At 44.2% G+C, this 23,196-nt stretch overlaps 2 protein-coding genes across 2 annotated transcripts; both read left to right on the forward strand.

The window, feature by feature from the left end:
- The first annotated feature begins 1,782 nt into the window (after positions 1 to 1,782).
- On the forward strand, positions 1,783 to 12,312 carry LOC310774653 (protein EOLA1). Its single transcript, XM_083634756.1, has 3 exons — positions 1,783 to 1,893; positions 5,875 to 6,135; positions 10,136 to 12,312. Exons 2-3 carry the CDS (start codon positions 5,877 to 5,879, stop codon positions 10,342 to 10,344), a joined length of 468 nt encoding a protein of 155 aa, XP_083490882.1. The 5' UTR covers positions 1,783 to 1,893; positions 5,875 to 5,876; the 3' UTR covers positions 10,345 to 12,312.
- On the forward strand, positions 10,451 to 21,687 carry LOC310775824 (G-protein coupled receptor 35; the record flags this gene model as incomplete). Its single annotated transcript, XM_083635953.1, has 4 exons — positions 10,451 to 10,577; positions 17,203 to 17,621; positions 18,909 to 19,078; positions 21,324 to 21,687. The coding sequence occupies 4 exons, from the start codon at positions 10,451 to 10,453 to the stop codon at positions 21,685 to 21,687; spliced, it is 1,080 nt and encodes a 359-aa protein (XP_083492079.1).
- Positions 21,688 to 23,196: the final 1,509 nt, after the last annotated feature.

The raw sequence follows: 23,196 nt of genomic DNA on the forward strand, positions 1-23,196 counted from the left end.
TGATGGCAATGCTTCTTGCTTTGCAATGGGTGGAGGAGGTGAGGCCAGAGAGAGTGTTCATTGCATCAGACTCTTGTGCTGCAATTAAAATGAGCTTGACATTTTGTCACTCTAGGTGCAGAGAAGATTTATTGTATGAAGTGTTGCAATCATTATTTTAGAATTCGTCAAATGTGTCTCTATGTTTTGTGTGGGTCCCTGCTGCCCATATTGGAATTGATGGGAATGAGAGGGCGGATAACGCAGCAAAAAGGGCTTTGAAGAGTGAAGGTCAAATGAATATAGGGTCGGGTCTAAGTAAGTCAGAAGAGTGGTGATTAAGGGACAAATCAAAAAGAGGTGGCAGAATGAATGGAATAAAGAAAGTATCGGGAGGTATATTTTAAAAAATGGGAGTGGAGAGTCTGGAGGTCGAAATACGAAAGAGGAAATAGTGCTTTAAACAGTTCCCTATTTTTGATTGGGAAACATAATAATGGGAGATGTGAGTATTGTGGAGAGGAAGAGACAGTGGATCACGTGTTATTATATTGTCAGAAGTATGTGTCAGAAAGAGATGTGTTAAAGAGCACACTCAGAGAGATTGGACAGGAACATATTAGTAATAGTCTATAAGGAAGTCTTCAGGGGATAAGTGTTGGATGCTCCTTCTGGAGTATTTAATATCAACACGATTAATAAATAGAATTTGAAGAAGTTATGATAGTTATTTGGTTCCTTATTATTTAATTATGATTAGTGTGTTTATTGTTTGATAGGAATTAATTGTTGGTATGCATAGAATTACAGAGATAGATTTTAGTCCACACTCCAGATCAGTGGGTGGCGGTAATGCACCAGAAAGTTGTTTGCCAACCGGCATTAAACGTAGCAGAAGAAGAAGAAGAAGAAGAAGAAGAAGAAGAAGAAGAAGAAGAAGAAGAAGAAGAAGAAGAAGAAGAAGAAGAAGAAGAAGAAGAAGAAGAAGAAGAAGAAGAAGAAGACGTCAGTTGAGACGGTGGAGCATGTTCTGATCTCATGCAGTGCAGGAGATATGAAGCAGAGAGTGACAATGATGACTGGACTGCAGAGACTGGCACAAATAGAGGCCAGTGTGAAGGGTATAATGGGGTGTTGTGGGAGTAGTGGAGGGGAAGAAACTAGTTGTCCGTTTTTTGAGAGGAACTGCATTGATAACAAGACTAATGGAATAGGGGAACATTGGATGGATTAGTCCAGAAGGAGGCGGTAATGCAACATGTTGGATGCCAACCGCCATAAAACCAAACAGAAGAAGAAGAAGTCAGTTGACGCTGCGTGATTTCTAACCCCACATAGGATAAGCAATAACCACGCCCTGTGGCGCCGGGATTGGCGAGGAGCATTGAAGCTTGGGACTAAAGTACCTGGGGTTTTTCATCTTTTAAAATAAAGATGTTTAAAAAACTATTGCTTGTTACATTTTCAGTGCTGTACCTTTTCTCTGGGTAAGAATTGAGCTTGAAATTAACGATATGATACAGTACATTATATGAGCTATGAACGTGAACACAACACCGTTTATATTATTGCATGTTTTTGTAAATTGTGCACATTGTGTAGATTACAATTATTATGCTTATTATTATTATTACTATGCTAAGGAAGGTAGGTGACCATAATTAATTTCAATGTCTGCTCTCAATATCGCTGTCTGTTCTCAAGAGCAGTTGGTTCATGAAATTGCTGGGCTGCGTGCCCTCCAGTGTTGCTCCTGGCCAATCCCGGCGCCACAGGGCGTGGTTATTGCTTATCCTATGTGGGGTTAGAAATCACGCGTTGACGCTGGTGTAGAAGAAGAAGCAGCAAAACAAGACAGGAGTTTAACGTCATTGATAGCCTACCTCAAGTCAAGACAGACAGTCGTTATATATTGTAAGTACGGACTGCAAATATCTTTAAGAGTTTCCATCCCTGCAGTTGTCTCCCTATGAGCCCCTCGCGACTGTGTTGTTGCAGTGGAAGGGAGGGGGGGGGGGGGGGGGGGTAACACGTTGTTAGTTCAATGTTAGTTAGCTTGGGGCTGATAGGCAAACATACACACACATATCTTCAGAGGCCTGTACAACAAAGCAAGATTAGTGGTTTAGCGAGGTAACTTCAGGTTTAACCAGCAAGTTAACTTCTTACCGACATATATTTCCATAGCAACTTATGCTTCACACTTAACCTGGTCCGCAGCAGGTTAAGTTGCAAGGATAAGATTAGACCTTAAATACACCGCCCACGAACCAATCGAATCAGCAGTTTGGAAAAATGGCCAACCCCTTTCTGGACGAGGAAGGAGCACGAATTGTAATGTTGAATTAAGCAAGGATTAAAGCCTTGCAGTTGTTGCAGGCTACATTTTAATTAAGCCCTACTTACCACTTTGGAATATGTTTTTATATATTCATTTTTGTGCTCTCAAGTAGCCTAGATACGTTGTTTGACCCCGCTGATCGATTGCAGCTGAATAGTGAGTGGAGAAATATCACTGAACCGGCATAAAAAGGTTACATAAACGTCTCCAAAGTGCACGGTGCCGTGTGCGCAACGGAGCTGAGACTGATGTTGGGTTGGAATTGAAATGGTCATACATGCTAGAATAGCCTACTACAACTAAGCAATTTAATATGGGATCACCTGCACACAGGCGATCCCATATTAAGATGATTCATATCTAGGCTACTCCTGCATTTTGCAGCTGCAACTGTGTTGCTTTTGGCCTGTATGATGTGATTGAACTTATTTCCAGCATCATTATATGAAATATGGAGATATGCGACTCTGCTGACATTACAATAGCCATGTGACCACAAAATAGGGTAGTTTTTATCAATGAAAACTATGCCCGCATCGTCTCAATTCAGTTCAGCAGTTTTCTCTTTTATAGGCTATTAGGATATCATTATTTTATATATGAATTATTCGATCAGTGCAACCACACACATAATGAGTGATAGAGATCATTTTTCATTGAGCATGCGTTTCTAAATCTATGGTCTAAATAGGTTTACAGATTGTGGAAATTTATAGACTGAGATTACACATTTACATTTACACTCGCAAAAAGCTGCTGTAGGAGACAGAAATCGCTGATCAAAGTAAATCAAATGACTGATGTGAATACAAGCGTCAGCTTTAGACAGTCTTTCAGCAGACTATATCCAACGCGGATTTTCATTCTGACAGGCTACATTAAATATCCGCTAAAACTCTGATCACTGCGCTTTCATTGAACGAGGAAATGGGTGTGAGTGGCATGTCAACTCAGCTGTTCATAATGTGATTGGCCACAAAATAGGCTATTTTTTATAAATGAAATCTATGCCCGCACGTACCGTGTCGATTCAGTTCAGAAGCATTTTTTAATTGTATTATCATTCTTTTTTTTATTGATTAGCCTATAGGAATTATTCAATTAGTGCGACTAAACACATCATGAGATCATTATTATTCATTGAGCCTAAATGGTCTATACATACGGATTTTGGACTGAGATAGATTACACATTGCTTCCACAAAAGACTGTAGATAGAGAGCTGTAGATAGCCTACGAAACCGCTCTTCAAAGAAATTACTGGTGTGGATAAAAGTGGTCACTTTAGACAGTCATTCGGGAACAGTAATAATATCCAACGCAGATTTGTATTTGCGGTTTCATTCAATGAGGAAATAGGCGTTTCTGGCGCTGTCAGAGTTGGAGCAGTCCATATTGCATTGTGATTGGCAGTTGTTAAAAACCACGCCTCTTTTGCGGGCACGAGCTCCAGTGCACGGGCATTTTCATGTGCACGAGCTCTGAGCTTGATTAGAAAAAACTGGTTCGAGTTAACGAGTGCCAATCAACGTTCGTAGTACAAGTTAACTACAATCGAGCTGATCTGGTTTAGACAAACCAGATCAAGGGACAGATCCTGGATCTTCTTATACAACATTCGTAGTACAGGCCCCAGGACTCATTCCTATGTCCTACGTTACACCTGAGGCCTACCACGAAGCACGATTAGTTAGCGAGGTAACTTCAGGTTGTTTAACCCTAGGTTTGCCGTACCACAACGCTAGTTAACTTCTTACCGAGATAGATCACCATAGCAACTTATGCTCTACGGCTAACCTGCTTTGTAGCAGGTTAAGTTCAGAGGATAAGATCAAAACCCATGAAAGACTTCTTACCAATCAGCTCTCCATATGAAAAATAGATTGCATTCAAATGAAAAAATATGTTTTTATATATTCATTTTTGTGCTCCCAAGTAGGCTAGATACGTTGTTTGACCCCGCTGATCGATTGCAGCTGAACGGTGAGTGGAGAAATATCACTAAACTAACCGTAAAAAGGTTACATAAACGTCTCCAAAGCCACGCACGGTGCCGTGTGCGCAACGGAGCTGAGGCTTGGGTCATGCATGCCAGAATAGCCTACTACATAAGCACTTTAATATGGGATCGCCTGCACACAGATTATTCATATCTAGGCTACTCCTGCATTTTGCAGCTGCAACTGTGTTGCTTTTGGCCTGTATGATGTGATTGAATTCATATTATTTCCAGCATAGTCATTGTATGAAATATGGAGATATGCGACTGCTGCCAAATGCCAATATACATGTGACCACAAAATAGGCTATTTTTTATTAATGAAATTTATGCCCGCACTTACCGTGTCGATTCAGTTCAGCAACCTTTTTTTATTTTATTATCTTTTTTATTTTATTGATAGCCTATTATAGGAATTATTCCATCAGTACGACCAAACACATCATGAGATCATTGTTATTCATTGAGCCTAAATGGTCTAAATATGCCTACGGATTTTGGAAATTTAGACTGAGATAGATTACACATTACTTCCACTCGCAAAAAAGACATGCAGGTTTTATAGAGTTTATTGAGGCAGAAACCTCTCTTCAAAGAAATGACTGATGTGAATAAAAGCCGTAACTTTAGACAGTCATTCAGGAACAGACTAATAATATCCAGCGCGGATTTTGATTCTGACATAGGTACAGTAAAGCTTCACTTATTTGCGCTTTGAATGAATGAGGAAATAGCGTGTCTGGCGCTGTAAAAGCTGGAGCAGTCCATATTGCATCGTGATTGGCTAGGTACTACAGAGTGTACTTGAGAGAAAGAGGAAAGTGGAAAAATGTATGAATAAATCATGATTTTTTTTTTTTTTTTAATATAGATAGATAGATAGATAGATAGATAGTAGGGGTGGGAATCACTAGATGCCCCACCATACAATATTATCACGATACTTAAGTCACAGTACGATCGTATTGCGATATGCTAGTATTGCGATATATTGTGATTTCTTTGCCTTTTTTCAACTGCAAATTGTTTTTTTTACTACTCAGTCCAGTAGCCTAGGCTTGATGTAAAATGACGCTCGGCACGTGATCAAGTGCACATTCACACCTTGAAGCAAAATGTTGTCATCGGGTAATATAATAATAATAATAATGGATTGGATTTATATAGTGCCTTTCAAGACACTCAAAGCGCTTCACATATCAGGGGAGGGAGGGGAAGGGAACTCAACTCATCCACCACCGATGCGTAGCACAGACCTGGGTGATGCACGGCAGCCAGTGTGCGCCAGAACGCTCACCACACATCAGCCTATCACGGTGGAGAGTTGAGGACTGAATGTGCCAATTATTGAAGGAAGGCCTGTTTGGGAATTTAGCCAGGGCACCGGGGGGTGTGAAGAGTGCCGATGGGATCTTTAATGACCACAGAGAGTCAGCACCTCGGTTTAACGTCTCATGGTCCGAAGGATGGAAATGGGTAAATGGGGTTACTTACTTGGATTCAGAAATCAAGGAAATGGGAAGTTGGAGAACCACTGCCATTGTGTTTTTGACAGAGATGTCGGTGGAGTTCCCCTGCCTGTCGTTCCGCCAGCCGTATGCCGGCCTGGTCCTGTCCGGGGTGAAGACGGTGGAGAGCCGCTGGCGGCCCCTGCTGGCCCCGCTGCAGGGCCACACACTGGCCGTGCACATTGCCCAGAGGGACTGGGAGGGAGACGACTGGAGGGCGGTGCTGACCGACACGCTGGGGATGGACCGGTCACAGATACAAGCGCTCACGGAGGCTGGAGAGAGGTTCGGCCGCGGCGTGGTGGCAGGTAAAACTAACTCACCTCAGTGTGCACAGCGCACGCAGGTGTGTGCGCTATTCCACATGCTTACAGTAATGTCACACTATAGCCCAGTGATTCTCAACCTTTTACATATGAAGGACCCCCTAATTTAGTCCACATGAGGGCCACGGACCCCCATTTGATGAGATGTTGTCTCTCGGACACAAATCGGAGAATAATGTTAGACAAGACGTCAAACTATGATCAAATAATAGTAATTCTACTAGATTTTATAACTGCAGTAACTTCTTGTAAATTACATAATGCTGAAGTTTATCAATTGATCAGTTTGCTGGGGACCCGCTGGATTCCCCTCCGGGACATCTGGTGGTCCCTGGACCCCACATTGACAAACACTGGTTTAGCCTATCATGTGACCAATCATCTGAGGTTTAGCCTATCATGTGACATGTGAGTCCAATCATCTGAGGGCGAGCTTTTACACTGGTCAGTGCAGAAACGAGACGTAGGAAAGAGAAGGTGTATTCTTCATCAGAAATACAGCTTATAGCTGGCTACACATCCTTGTTTACACAACCCTATTGGCTGATTCATGCGCTGGGCCAGGAGGAGGCGAGTATCTTTTTTCCTAGGATGTTCCCGGATGACCCGCCCCACTCTGCCTCTGATTGGCTTACCATAACCCTTTACCAACCTTAACCAATCGTCACTTCTCATGCCTAAGCAATCGCCACTCCTCATGCCTAAACCCACCCTCTTCATGCCTAAACCCAACCCAGTCAGAGGCAGAGTTAAGGCGGGTCACCCCGGGCCTCTCCTAGGTACAAAAAAACACATCCAGGACAGGTGTGCAGGGCTAATGCCTCCTCCTGAGTCTTTTGTGTAGCAGTGAACCTAGAAATTGACGCACACAATTGCCTCGAGACGACCAGTGTAGTGTATAGTGTGGTGTGTATTGATTAGGGGTCGACCGATTATCGGTTTGGCCGATTATTATGGCCGATATTCAACATTTTGCCGATTATCTGTATCGGCATTTTCATTGGCTGTTTGCCGATATAATAATTCAATAAAAAAATGCGCTAATTTGCAGCTGCTGCGGCTGGAAGGAGCCTCTCCTACAGTACTGTAGTTCCCTCTGTGTGATCTGGAGCAATGTCCCTCCCACAGCGCTATCTGATTGGTTACACATCGAGCAATAGCCTATCAGAGAGCTGCTCAGAGATGAAATCTGACACCTCAGTGCTCCAGCCTGCACAGAGGCAGGCCGTGGCCGTCTGAGCTGTGCTGCCTCTGTGGAGCGGACAGCGGACTTGACTAGTTGGCTGTTGCGACTGTGTGACAGTCACAGTGTTAAGGTAAAGCTGCAGATATTGCCATGCCGAAGTTGTACTAAAGTTAATATACATAATAATTACCTACGCTGACATTTCAAAAACACCACGATCTTATGAGCGATTCGTATGAAGCGCAGCCTCGCACAGTGCAAAGTGTGTGGAGATAGGTCTGTCTATAAGTGAGAGAGATGATTGTTGCAGTGATAACGATAAGATAACAGAGATTATTTGTGTACTGATAGCATATATCTTTGAGTAACGTTGGTGCCTGCTGTGCAAGTGCAACTCAAACTTATCACCGTCCACCGCTGTTGAAGAGGGCAAAATAGCCTAGTAACCTCACAAAGCAGTGTATGGGGCACTAGTTTTTAATTCCATAGTAGCGTGCGTGTCCACGGTGTAGCGTCGCTCTTTTTGAATCAAATGGCCATGGTTGTCAGTAGCGAAGCTGTTTTATTGATCCAGTCGGCTGCGTGTCCGAAAAATACATTGGCAGGCAGGCATGTCTGGGCAAGCAGAGCGGCTCTCTCTGACTCTCTCTCTGCTTGAAACAAGGAACCGAATAAACGAGGATGAGACATTACATCAGCGGATGCACGGATGAACGTGTTTGTTTCAGTATTCTCCTTTGAGAGCCTGGGGGTGAGGTTAGTGTCAGGTGTAAGCGGAGGGAAACCCTCTATTATTTTGTTACTGTAGTGAGTCGGTGTTAGTTTGTTAAAAGTATAAGTCCACAGCTTTATCTTGATAATGTGCCCAAGTCTCCACTAGATTGAACAAACACACACACACACACACACACACACACACACATACACTTTTCAATATTAACTCATTAAGTGCCATAGACGACCTAACTCGTCTTACATAATCCAACGCTTAAGTGCCAAGGACGGACTAACTCGTCTTACATAAAGATTTTTTTTTTTTGACAGTGGGACATCAATCAACCCCTTTTACATCTTCGAGTTAACTATTTGGAGCAAGAGCATGTGTGTAATCTATTTTACCGACCACTAAGTGGCGACAGAGACCGAGAGAAGTCACAGCCACGGGACCCAAAAGCCACAAAAGCAGCCGCCTCCCGCGGCACACAGAACGGACAGAGATCCCTTCCCCCCAGAGCCGCGCAGCAACGCGCGAACACACACACACACACACACACACACACACACACACACACACACACACACACACACACACACCGCGGAAGCAAGCCATTCAAGGAAATGGCGACGCGATTTTACAGTATTCCATTTCAGACTCGTCTTGCCCGACAGGCAAGCAGGCAGGCAGGCACGCAGACAGACAGGCAGGCAGCACAACGCGCTTCTGACACGCCCGCTGAAGCCAGGAGGAAGGAGGAGAAGACACACGGAGGGAGGAGTTTGAATGAGAGGGGTGTTTCCTGTTGTTATGGAGGAAATTACTGTTCAAAACTATTGTTTAGAATGTCTGACGGTCTTACTGATGCCAAAAATGAATGGTTAAAGTGACTGTTTCACAAAAAGCCATTTATCTCTGAATAAATTTCCAGACGCTGAAACCATGCTGTACTCAACGGCTAATATCTACATAACTACTAACTCTGCAAACTAACTCTTTTAGACAGAGAAAGCACACATTCTATTAGTTATTTTTAGATGATTGATGTTCATGAATTCTTAACAGAAAAGAATCCTCGGCTGTTCTAAAATGAGCCAGAATCGTCAAAAACACCCCTGGCACAACTTACCTACAGGAATGAAAACATGGCTGGCATTCAATGTGTTAATAGAGTGAATATTTTCAAATAATATTGTAGTTGGATAAACTGAAGAAAATGAATTTCAACAACGGGTCGTGTTATTCTAAATTTTGACACCAAGATTTAAATTTTTACTGCAAACATATATCGGTTCCAAAATATCGGTTATCGGTGTCTTTCATTGCCGATAATCGATATCGATATCGGCCCTGAAAAACCCATATCGGTCGACCCCTAGTATTGATCCAGACAGAGAACAATCAATATGTAAAAATACAGTATGTCAATGAAAGTGCATCAGATAAGACTGGAGCAGCAGACCCAGTTTCATAAAAGGACAATAGAGTACCGCAGGGATGACCTATTTTTGTAGGCTTACCCAGAAATCGCCAGAGTAAGAAAGAAGCAGGCCAGCACTCCAGAATGTCCTTTCAAAATGTAGTAGTCACCTGGGACAGAGAGAGCCAAACCAGAAACCGCCGCCATGTTGGTTCGTCGGGGGAAAAGTCTAATCGGGATTTCACTTAAGGGCATCAAATAAGGTCTGTGTGGTTAAGTTTATGGGGGCGGTAATTTGGGTTCAGCAGGATCATCTTCACCAACGTTAATCACTTTAATGCCTTTTGAAGCGTTTTCTAAAAATCACTAATTTACGTTAAAAAAAAGTCATACAAGTGATTCACGTTTGTGAAGATTATCCCGCTGAACCCAAATTACCACTCCCATAAAATGTTAGACTTTATTTTATGCATTTAAGCGAAATCCCCGTGTTAAATCCCCATAGACTTTTCCCCTGACAAACCCAAGCGCTACTCCCGGAGTCATTCCTGCGGCGCTCTATATCAGACCAGATATCACTTTTCAAATTTGACATGTGGGCTGATTTCCCCCCGGAGCACCTGAACAAGGCACCTGGTTAATCCCGTCCCGTCTCTTTAAGGGCTGGTGGATGTGGGCGGGACTTGGCTTTGCCCCGCCTCCCCACCGGAGGAGGAGCTGCTGCAGCTGCAGAGGTCAGCGGTTCTGATTGGTCTGCAGGAGAAGCACCTGACCCGACTGACCAACTCACGCTGGCTGCAGGCGCCACTCCACCTGCGAGGAGGGAAAGACATCTGGACTGTGGAGATACCTGCTGAGCTGCTGCCCTGACACACACACACACACACACACACACACACACATTGTCAGGGAGACACCAACAGACCAAAACGTCACCGCTGTCAGCTGTTGTGAAAAAGCATTCACGGGACTTCAAATGTTAAGGAACGTCATCGACGTCATCGAGTATAGGATTGTGGCCGTCGCCGTCTTAGGGTTCTTGCACAGCTCGCGTGAGACGGCACGAGACCAGGGGGTTTCCCCGAGCTGCAGCTCCGCCGGCTGTTGGTCCGTGATCGGCAAGCTGCTCTGTCATTGGACAGGCGACCTGTCAATCACGCCCAACGCATAGTCTTTTCTACGTCTATATTACTCTGAACAGGGGAGTTATATAAAAACTCACCATCGTATAGTTATGGAAAGTGAAATTAGCTATGTAGACCAAAACTGCGTTTTGAACCTATAAACTCACTTAGTCCTGTTATAAAATCGGGCATTTTAACATGGGGGTGAATGGGGTAGGACTCCCTTTTAGAGCCAGCCTCAAGTGGCCATTTGAGGAAATACAGCTTTCAGGATCACTTCTGTGGCTTCTTCTGTCAAAGCCCGAGCTAGCCCACTGAGGAACATCAGAGAGTTCATACAGGAGAGAAACTTGAATCCTGTCAGCAGTGTGGGACATCATAGTCACGTAACCTAACAAGATCTCAACGCAGTCACCCTGGAGAGAAGCCATACTGGTGTGAGCGGTGTAAGAAAGGCTTGACTTGGTCTTATCAGCTGAAGAACCACTGGTGCATCTGAACTGCTACAGAGTGCCCCCACTGTCTGCAGGAGGAACATGCTTCTCTCTGTCTCACCGATGTAGCAAAGCTCAAGTGTTCAGCTCACAACACCAAACTGGGCCTCGTTCATTGTACATTTTGTTTTATTCATCCATTCCAGGCTAGTCTCGCTAGCCAGCCTCCCCTCCCTACCGGGAGAGGAGTCTGGCGCCACGGAAACAGGCAACTGGGATAAGCCCTCCCCTGCTCTACAGCTGCTCCCCATTGGAGCTCAGTCGCTGCCGGATGTCCGCTCCCGGCTTATTACAAGCTCTGTGATTGGCTCCGACCATGTCAATCAGAGCGGCTTCCGCTGCCTCCTCCCTGTGTGTCGCTGTAAATAGTGCCCTGCCACCTCAGTGAAAACAACAACGCTAACTAGCTAGCAAGCTAACGGCAGAAACCTACACGCTAGCTCGTTGCTACACGCTGAAAACGGCAAGTTGGATTGTTGGAAACTATTTTCCAAGGGCACTGCCACTAAGCGCCGCCCATCGCAATCCCACTATGGAGACCTGCGCCGCCACGGTAGGGAGGGGAGGCTGGCCAGCGAGACTAATTCCAGGCCAACGTGATGAAGGCTGCTTTATCAAGCTAACTTAATTATCCATGTAGGAACAGGCTGCTTTATCAAGCAACTTAGGTCGCTTTCACATATAAGCTGTTTGGTCCGCTTTAACCACGCCAGAGTTTGTTTCCTCGGATAGTGCGCTTGGTTTGGGGTGGTGTGAAAGCGCAAACAAACTCTGTTGCGGAACAAACAAGTGAACTCTGGTCCGCTTGAAAACGTGGGTCTCGGTTCGTTTGCAAGTGAACACTCGTTCGTTTGTGGTGTGAAAGCAAGCCGAACCAAACACAAGAGCAAATATAGGAAAGGCTGTGCATCATGAGTAGAAGGAAGCAAAACAAACACAGCGGCGCGCCTCGCTCATCTCGTCTCATCTGCAGAATGATGTTGGACGCTGCCTCGTCATCTGCTGCTCATATTGGGCGCATTCTTGTAAAATATTGATTTGATAGCAACACCAAAGTAAAACCAGAAATCCCAAGATCACATAAAGGTGGTGTTTCTCTATGGGTTGTGTTTCACGGATTCACTTGTGTTGTTCAGTCAGCCCTCAAGCAGGCAAGGCTGCAGAAGAGGAGAGATTCCCCCTCTATATTCTGTCCAATAGACGAGTGACCGTGTCGACCATGTGACATTGTTCAGAAAGTTTGGTGCTTGTGGCAAATTGCTGTGTGAAAGTGAACCGGACCAAATAAAAAATGAAACAATGTTGCAACTTCACCCCGCCGAATCGCACCGAGTCCAGCAGCTTATATAAGTTAAGTTAAGTTATCCTTTATTTATCCCCTATGTGAAAGCGACCTTAATTATCCATGTAGGAACAAGTCCCCAGACTTTAATTCACAGCTGGTTTTTTTGGATCATGTAGTCTCTCCCCAGACTCAAATATTACGTTGAATAAATAGGCTCGTTTGAGATAAGCAAGTTCTGCGCAGATTCGACCAGCGCCTTGCTTGCCCCGTTGCATGATGGTTAGAAAAGTTGTCCGACTTGCGCCGACTGCGTGAGTCACGTGACTCTCGTGAGAGTGAGGCGGGCGCAGATTTGGAGCGAGTCGCCGCAGTTGCTCCCCACCAACTGCGGATGACAGAGGATGACGAGAAACGCATCAAGCTGAGCGCCCATTGGTTTAATACAGGTGCATCACAAACCCACAGTGAAGTGTAGAAACTTCAATGTTATATCTATTCCAAGCTGTCACTCCATATTTTACATAAATACCACCTGGACTGCCTACATTAAAATAAAAATAAGTAATCTGAAGGGCTGGGTCATTTGAGCAGTTTGTGTGGGTGGCGCTAATGCATGTTTTAATTTGTTTACAAACCGCTGTTAAACAAAACTGTAGAAGAAGAAAAGCAGCAGTGAGTGTGCTGTCAGGGGTGTTCGACTTGTTGACACCTCGCCTGACTGCGCTCTCCTGCTCTCGTCTGCTTTCCAGGCGAGGCGGCAGTCAACTCCAACGAGCCTATAGACTGAATCTGTGCCACTCTGTAGCCCTCGCTGAGGGCGGAACGATTGAATGACTGACAGGTCGTAGCACCAATGAAACGGGTTCATTTTCAAAAGTCAACAGAGTCCGTCACTAAAGTCGTTACTGATTGGTGGTCCCAGGATTCTGGGGGAACCAATCGCTGGCCAGGATTCCGACGTCAGTTTGGAGCGAGCAGTGTCCCAGTCCACACCCAGAGAGTGATCTGCAGCATGCAGAGACACAGTGGATCAGTGTAAGAACTCTCATGGGTCTGGTGTTGAGAATAGGTTTACTCTATCACAGGCACACACTAGTTTTAAAGGTACACCAAACAGGATAGAGACATCAACACCGTATTATCAGAAAATTGTACGTTCACCTGTACTGTCATCTACAATTAAAAGAAAATATTTGTTCCAAATGTGAAATATCCACCATAACTCTTTTATAGACCACTAGATCCTATGGATCCTATGGTGGAGCTAGTGAATGACAAACTCCATGACGTACATGTAGTGTTTTTCAATCAAACTCTTCAGGGTCACCTGGAGGAGGGTGTATGATGTTGAAAGACCAGAAATAGCCGATGATTCTGGGAACATCACTGAAGATGTGTCCAGTGGCATTAGTACTAGTGATCCTATACTGTGGAGATACTCGATGACAAACTCCAGGTACATATAGTATTTTTCAGTAGAACTCATATAATCTCATTTAAGATCAATTGTACATAGCGACAGACACCATGATAAACATTTACAGGCACTTTACCTCCTAGAAATCAAATCACAACAAGGGATGTTCGATATTGGCTTTTTTACCGATATCCGATAATGTCCAACTCTTAATTTCCGATACCGATATCAACCGATACCGATATAAGCGGGCTTTTTTTCCACCAAAATTTCACGTAACAAGTTACATAATGTAGCTTAATGTAGCTGAAGAGTTTAATATATAATATGCATGTTGTGTTAAAGTTGTAAGTGTTAGAGAAGCGAGCTTGTGACCAGAAGGTCGTCGGTTCAATGCCTGGGACCGGCAGGATAAATCTGGGTGGGGAAAGTGAAAAGACAGCGCTTGCCCCTCCCTCATTACCACCACTGAGGTGCCCTTGAGCAAGGCCCTTAACCCCAACCGCTCCAGTGGAGCTGCTCAGTGACCAACAGATCAGACTGTGGTTGTACTGGTCAGCTTCCAGGTATGAATGTGTGTGTGAATGTGAACAGGGCACTCCTGAAAAAGAGAGCATTGCTCTCAGTGAGACTCCCCCTGTATTAAAAAAAAAAAAATCGGCATGAAAACCGATACCGATATTTTCCGATATCGATTTTTTATGCTAATATCGGCCGATAATATCGGTAGGCCGATAATATCGGACATCCCTAATCACAACCATAGACCCTTTTCACGGGGGTCATTTTGTGTCGAAAAGGTAGAATAAACACAGGTGCAAGCAGAACACTAATGAGGGTTTCCAAATTCCAATCATGGAAGTTGGAAACCCTCATTAGTGTTTTGCTTGCACCTGTGTTTAACCTGCCTTTTCGGCACAAAATGGCCCCCGTGAGAAGGGTCTATATCAGGTGTTGTGTGATGTGTGAATATCAAAGCGACTGTGTGTACATACCATTGCCATATTATATACAGTCAATGGTACGTACCAGTCGCTTTCTAACCAGTCACGTTTTTTTAAAGTTGTTCGGTACTCTTGCTAATCGGAAATGTTTTCCAAGGAGATGAAACATTTTATTTAAAAAAATATATGATTATTGATTTTTTTTTTTTTTTTTTTTTGCTTCCTCCAGGTTTTAAACAAACTGTATCATGACTTCACACCATGCGTATTTTTCTTTCTTTCAATGCCATTATGATCAGTTCTTGTGGCACTTGGCAAATAATGAATAATAAATAGTCATTCTGACTCTGTCTTGGTTTTGATTTGCTTCTGTAATAGTGAGGCAGGCCAGGCAGATTCCTCGTGGTTTCCAAGCTGCTCAGCCATAGCATGACATGACATACATAGCATGACATGACATGACATAGCATGACATGACATACTGTACATAGCATGACATGGAGAAAAAAGTGCTGTGACTTCAAATACAGCACATAGATACTGGAGAGCCCAAATAAATGGCATGGGCCTTCAGAACACAAGTCTGTGGTAAAATGTCATCATTTCATCACTCCTTAAATCATTTTGTAGAGACAGACTTTTATGTTGTTGTTTTTCACTTAGCCTATAAAACTACTTGCCTGTTTTGTTCCTTTTTAACCCCGTTTTCAGTCATATCTGAGTCTGACCTTTTTTACAGGTAACGTTGACTTTTGTGTTATGGACTGCCAAGCACTTAAGTGTTCAAATCAAATCTCACATACAGTATAGTGTAGCTCGTACACATGTAAACCTCCGCAACTTGTGTCGTTATTGTGTTGGTTGGAAGCACAGTGCCAGCTAGCACGTGAGCCTCTGTCGGCTACTTGTTACATAGTGGTGTGAAAGTGCAGTGTGTTTGTCATGACCGCTAGCTAACAGATAGCATGTATTCCCAAAAGGGCTTTTCTATATATTATATAACAGTCATTAGCTACATTAGTAACACCTTGCACTGGATTTCTCACTTTGAGTCCTACTGCTCGCCTTGCATCACCTGTTTACTGAGCGGCCTACAGTTGCATCAGTGAGAACAAAATGTGCAGCGGCAGCAGCCAGTGGCGCTTCTAGAGGGAAAGCGCCCATATTGGTGGCACAGACCTGGGATCAGTTTGCACTCCACTCCCTAGAACACAGACCATACATGAGGAAAATGCCAAACTGACCACAGGCCAGCAGCTGGCGGGCAACTTTAGAATAGAAGGCTTTATTGGCCAAACCTGGAAGTATGCGTTGTACACTTTAACTCAAACACACAACATTCAGGCCAAACATAATAAAAAAATAAACGTTATTTAGCACTTATTTAAAACCAGAGTTTAGAGCTTTCCTGGGAGGCATAAAGCCAACAACAGTAAAATACATAGAGATTTAAAAAAATAAGTAAAAGCAAGAAAATATAGATTGAAAGATGTATTATAGGAGCTTTTAAGAAGCAACTTGGAGGATAATGGTCTTGCACAGTGTAGGAGCCCTGAGGGCAAGTCTCTTTTAGACATATACTAACAACACAAAGACCAGACAATATTAAAAAGGCTAACACCTCTGCCGAGAGTCAGCATACAACCTTCAACCAAAACTCATGATGAAAATGTTGACAACCACCCACGTGGAGCTCTATCTGCACACCGCCCCCCCTACGAATCCAGACCGCCCAATCCCTGTAGACCGCTCAACGTGCATCACCAACTCTTCTTTGGCAACGTCGACCAATCACAGCTTGGGACTGAGACGTGCTGAGGGATGGCTAGTTTGTATTATCGTCCCTCAGATTGGCCCAATGCTAAAGTGGTACGAGTCCCTGTGGATGGTGTTTAAAAGGCCCCGGCCCCACTGATCTGATGCTCTAGTTCAACTGCTGTGCTGAGCTGCTGCTGGGGACAGACAGAGTCAACTGAGGACTAAAAGTAAGTCAGACAAACTTTAAACTTCAATTTATTTTTTTATTTATTTTTTTACTTTTCACTGTAAACTCTGTTAATCTAAGACGGATTCAGTTGTTTGGTTCTGTTATATAGTTTAATTTAAGGTGCTTTGGGGGCATCGCCATATACTGATATGGAGCATTTGGACTTGAATAAAGAATAAATAATGAAATAACATTGACACAAATTATTTCTGCATTTTGGCGCGTCAATCCAGAGAAATCTGGGGCTTTTGGATGGGATGGTAAGGACGTAATCATTGGTGTTGAAATGTAGTTACTGGGTTGTAAAGCACTGCTGTATTTTAGAGTGATGCCGACGTTTTCATCAGTATGGATATTTAGAAATATCAGTAATGTGACAGTGACAATGCAACAAGCATTCTGTAGAGGGCGATGTTGAGAATGGAAACCAGCTTACAACGCTCTTGATTCCCTACTCCTCCCTTCTCTTCCCCACAGCATCCAAGCCTCTTCCTCCAACGTCTGCCGCTCTTCTTCTCCCTGCCATGGTCAACACCACTGTGAACCCCAGCCTTGACCTCTACGTGAACTCCACCACCTCTGGCGGCCCCCCACCATGGTACCAGTTCCCCGTGTGCGCCGTGGCCCCGTACGGTTTCATCTTCTATTTCGGGGTGAAGGTGTTGAACCTGGCGGTGGGGACGCCCTGTAACGCCCTGGTCCTCTGGCAGATCGCCACCAAGAAGAGCGACGCCTCCACCAGCGACATCTTCATCTTCAACCTGGCCGTCCTGGACGCCTACTTCTGCCTGATGACACCCATAGAGATGGTCAACCGCCTGTTGCTGGGCGACAGTCGCATCTGGTACTTCCAGAGGTTCGCCTACGGGGTCAAGGACGTAGCACCGCTATTCTTGGTGAGTATAGGGCCCGACCCATACTGGATTTTTGGGGCCGATATGGAGTAAAAGAAAATCTGATATCGATATAACGGCCGATATTCTTTATATGCATATACATACACGATTCAAGATTCAAGATTTTTATTGTCACTCCATGGTACAAGTATCACGTGTGAAATTCTTGTGCTGTGGACTCCGTTTACAACATAGTACAAATATAACAGGGCATATGAGTGCAAAAACAACAAGTACAAAGCGAATAGACGCAACGAAATAGACAGACACACACACACACACACACACACACACACACACACACACACACACACACACACACATCAGTGATGGCACTTGGGCAGTGTGTGACATCACTGATGACATCATCAGTGATGTCACTCAACTGGAAGTGATGTCATCAGTGAATGTAACTTGGGCAATTCTGCATTGTGACATCACTGATGATGTCATCGGTGATGTCATAAGAGCAAAATCATCTTATGACATCACTGATGATGTCATCATAGGCACTGATGTAAACACACACACACACACCCTTGTATGCATGTAAACTTAAGGGCACATAAGTCATTTTGTGAGTAACACACACACGCACACACACGCAATAGGGCAGGTGAGGCCACGCAGCAGCCGAGCTGCGTATGTGAGCTGCAGGGCCAGCTCGGTGAGCTGCAGGGCGGGCGAGGCCACGCAGCGGTGAGCCTAGGAATCGAGCGCGCATAGCTTATGAGATGCCTAGTGACTTTAAAGAAGAAAATAAAACACTAATGGTGCATTTAATGGACAACATATATGCCGATACCGATATATCTGAGAGAAGAGAAGGGATGAGGAAGTGCTGCATGGGTCTCATACTGTATTTTCTAACAGGTTGCTGCTGCAAGATAGAACTAACATTTAAAATTGATATTACCCATCGTAAGTCTTAAGTGCAACTTTGTAGGCTACATCAGATGTTACTTTATTTTCAAGAAACCCTGTTTGTGCTGGAAAACATAGGTTGGAGATTGAAAGGGGCTTTCGGCAGATAAATGAAAGTTGTGCAAATACTATAGTGCACTTTCTTTTGCACTACTTTCTTGTGTTCACCGCGCCCTTATCCCTGTTTATATCTATAAAAAAAACACCTAAACGTTCAACTTTATATATATTTTTTATATATAATTAATTCGGTTCTCACACCCCTTAAAACCAAGAAGACCTTGCGACCCCTAGTGGAGGTCCCGACCCCCTGGTTGGGAACCACTGCACTACAAGTAGTCCTCTTTTTGGTGTCCCGCCCAGGTGTGTATCTGCCTGGACCGCTACATGGCCGTGGTCCACCCGGTGCTGTTCACCGGCATCCGTGACAACAAGATCCGCATCGGCGTCTCTGCGCTGGTCTGGGGCCTCATCCTGGCGTACGGCCTCACCAAGTGCACCCTGGGAGTCATGAGCGTCAACCAAGTCTTCAGGTCGGTGTCCACTTTTAACAACAAATTAAAATACTAGGAAATAGGAAAATACTCTTGATCATTGTAACTGCCCCTAAATTGTTCTCCCATGTATGAATGTATTTCTCTGTTTGTATTGCTTGTGTTTTTGTTGTAACATTGTTTTTTATGCTGCCCTCTTGGCCAGGTCGCTCTTGAAAAAGAGATTTTAATCTCAATGAGACTTTACCTGGTTAAATAAAGGTTATTGATTGATTGATTGATTGATTGATTGATTGATTGATTGAAAAACCAAAATGGTCTAAACGAGGAACTAAGCCTCTCTTGTTATTTATAACCTGTACCTTTCCATTGGGAGAAAACTGTTATTTGTGCCTATGTATTTCTATTTCTATTCTATGGCTTATATTATATTGTTATTTATAAATGTTGGCTGGCCATTATAGCCTACTTCACTGTGCTGTTTGAGTGCTATTGGCTTACTGGGTTTGGGCACCTCCCATCCCTAGCAGCCAATGACGGACTGCTATGTGTATTGGGGAGGCTTTTTAAACAAGTTGTTTTGCTTGTCACCCTGTTTGACTCTGATGAAGATGCAGCAGGCGTCGAAACGTTAGTCACTGCACCTTGAATAAAGCAATTTTCCAGTGAATCGTGTGCTCCAGGATCCTCTTTGGTTTGTCCATTGAACTTTTGTCGTGATACTGTCCTGTCCTGAGAGCACCGACCTCCTTATGTGGAGGGGCCGACGCGCAAGAGACTCCTTTTGTAACAAATTAAAAACGTCGCTATTCTCCCAAGCTTAGAATAGACCTTTTCCACTGCAGCCGTTTTGAGTCTCAAAGCAGGGTAAACACAGGTGTAACAGCAATAACACTGGGACACCTAAATACAATGGAGCCATCATTGTAGGCCTGCACAATTAATCGAATTGCAGACGAAATCGCAATATGGCCACGTGCAATATCATATCTGTCAGTGTAATCGCAATATTTCTTATTATTATTATTATTTCGCATATCGTGCAGCCCTACATTAATGTTATGGGTTACACCTGTGTTTGCCCTGCTTTGATACCTCAAGATGGCTCCTGTGAAAAAAGTTCTAGTAGCTACTCTGTGTGTTCTTGTGTGCGTGCATGCGTCACAGAATGCTATGTGGCGGCGTGGAGCTTTAGTTTCTATTTGATTGTGTTGACGTTTCTTGTTTTTTTATGGCCGTGTGATATGTTTAATATAGGCAGGGTTTATGCTTCAACACATTATGCTCATGCTTACAGTATAAAAAGTGATTAAGAAGTAGAGTCCGCACACTGCAGATAGAGGCGTCTCCCAGTGGATTGGGTTAATGTAATGTGTTCATACTTCTGTACTCTCATCAGGATCCTGGCAGTGCTGTTCTGTAGCTATAGAGAGCCAAAGTGAAACGTCACTTCCTGCTTTCTCCCTGTACCAGCGCTGGGAAAAATATGAATGGCGGTGAACGGAGAATAACATTACTTTTTTGATCCTGTTTGAATTGTGCCAACGCTAATTTTGTCATTTTAAAACATAACTTTGCATGTAAAGAAAGTCGCAGTTTGTCGTCAAACTGAAACGTAGGGGTTAGTTTAGTATAAAAACTACATGGCTCGCGGAAGCTCGTGGCATGTCGCCGGTCTTCAGCTTTGCCGGTAGAGAAAGTGACGTCACTTAGGCGACAGTGCATGTAGTCTTTCTGATTTATAACTCATATAGTGCAACAGTTTGGCGACAAACTTCAACTTTCTTGACATGCAAAGTTATGTTTTAAATCGACAAAATTAACGTTGGCACAATTCAAACGGGATCAGCAAAGTAACGTTATTCTCCGGTTCACCGCCATTCATATTTTTTCAGCGGCTGGTACAGGAAGAAAAGCAGGAAGTGACGTTCACTTTGCCTCTCTATACTGCAGCTTCTGGATACTCTTGCCAGGGATTCCGATGAACAGTGAACTGCAGTAGTCCAGCCTAGGTCGTGAGACCGAAACGTTAAAATAAATCTAGTGGGAGACACCTCTACCTGCAGTGTGCGCACTCGACTTTTTATTCGTTTTGTGCTTCCTTTGTCCAGCACCTGCTCCTTTAGTGGATGTGCGCGTCATCTGTACATGCTTGCTTACAGTATATCCTTACATTTATCTTGCTTACGTTTTCCTGGTTTATGCCTGGTATGTGAAGCACACTTACTTGTATTGCAAATGTAATGAAATGCGTTTTTTCTTTTTTTATGCCATTACCTTTCAGCGGCGTCATCCTCTCCGCCTTTGCCATCATGGTCTTCTGCAACATCTCCGTCATCTGGGTCCTCCGTCGCTCCGTGGCGGGAAAGGAGGCGATGCACCCGGTGAAGAAGAAAGCCCTCAAGATGGTGCTGATCATCCTGGCCATCATCGTGGCCAACTACCTGCCCCCCGTGGCGCTCATGCCCTTCGTGCCCTACTACTCATTTGTGGCGTTCCGCTGCCAGATCAGCATCAGTGTCTTCTCCATCATGGACCTGAGCTGCAGCATCGAGCCCCTGGTCTACATCACCAAGATGGACTGCATGGAAAGGGGGGGCTGCTGTGGGAGGAGCCCCGCTAACAAGCCGCAAGACGCGAAGGTGTGACGAATCAAAAGTGAACCGCGTCTTGGAAACGCTGTGCAAATCTGAAATCGATAACCCCCTTTTCACTGAAGGCCAAAAAGCCCAAGAACGTTGGCCCAGGAACTCTTCTAGTGTGGAACTTGAGTTCCTGGTTTTGGCCTATAGGACAAAGTGGAACAGGGGTCAGGAAGTAAGTTCAAGCACCAGGTTTGGCCCTCAGTGGAAAGGGGACTAATGTGTACTGAAGAACACTGTCAACACTATACTCTCTTGCCTAAACCAAACTATTTTACGACTGTTGCTCTTGTTATGTCACCGTTATTGCTCTCTCCACTTACACGTGTAAACCACAGCTGAAATGCAAGAAGTTCAGGCAGGTTCTCCAGGGGTTGTCAAAAGGCACCCTGGGAAATGTAGGAAATCATTACTCGAAGTAGATGAGGCAGGTTGAGGGAAAGTGGGTACACCAAAAGATTAAATTACAACAATCTGTCACAAAATAAGTCCTGGAATGAATTAGCTCAGAGTGGACTATTTCTTTAAAGCAGCTACGAGCAACTTTTTCGATTGTTATTAAACAGTATAAATTTAATATCAATGCATCACATCTTACCTCTAATAGTCGACGAGAGCAACGCAGAGTAGTCTCGCTTGAACCCCGAGTGAATCGGCCAGTGTTAGTGTGTCTGTAGCCAGGGCAGATCAGGAAGTGAAATGAAACGGTTTGCAGCAGCCACTTCGGCCATAACCACAAAATAACTTCCAAAAAACCTGTTAGAATATAACGAGAGATGTTCCCGCGAGTATGCGTGGCGTTCACATTGTTTATGTTATGTTGCTAGGCAGCGCAAACGGCGTTGGAAGGCAGCTGCGTTTCACTTCCTTGTTTCACTTCCGCGTTTCACTTCCGGGTTACCCGGTCCGGTCGCTCTAGAGAGCCCCCTGTTGGCGCGAGTTTAGACAGACTATAGACTTAATAATCACCTAAGGGAGCAATCTCAGATACACACGGCTTTGGTCTCGTCGACTATTAGAGGTAAGATGTGATGCATTGATATTAAATTTATACTGTTTAATAACAATCGAAAAAGTTGCTCGTAGCTGCTTTAAGAGAAAACAGTCCCAGTTGAGTCCATTATTTTCTACGGTCTCCATGGGAACCGGCTCGAGAAACGCCTCCCCTCAACACTCACGCCTCTTGATCTCCAGTGTAATGACAGCCTTGGCCGGTGCTTTGTTTACAGAGCACTAATTGAACACTTAGCCAGCTATTAATTAAGTGTCATAATGAAAAACACTGCGGGACCAATTAGCAGCAGTGTAATGATTGGGCGTGCAGACGATGTGATGAACTCACTATATAAACAATGCAATTCATTAAGGCACACGAATATGCGGAGTGATGATACCGCAAATCATTTAATTGAACGCCTCCCCTAGTTTGCATTATGATGCTGCCTGAATCACCGAGTAGGGAAGATAATAGCAACTACACCCAAACCCAAATGTTGGCTGAAGCCTGAAAAATGG

The sequence above is a fragment of the Poromitra crassiceps genome (assembly GCF_964638095.1).
Source record: "Poromitra crassiceps genome assembly, chromosome: 4".
Taxonomy (NCBI): domain Eukaryota; kingdom Metazoa; phylum Chordata; class Actinopteri; order Beryciformes; family Melamphaidae; genus Poromitra; species Poromitra crassiceps.

What these genes read in the sequence shown, in the direction of transcription:
- LOC310774653 (XM_083634756.1), top strand. Translation starts at nt 5,877, where the DNA reads ATGTCGGTGGAGTTCCCCTGCCTGTCGTTCCGCCAGCCGTATGCCGGC. An exon ending in CGGCCGCGGCGTGGTGGCAG is followed by an intron (nt 6,136 to 10,135) that starts GTAAAACTAACT and finishes CGTCTCTTTAAG; the next exon opens with GGCTGGTGGATGTGGGCGGG.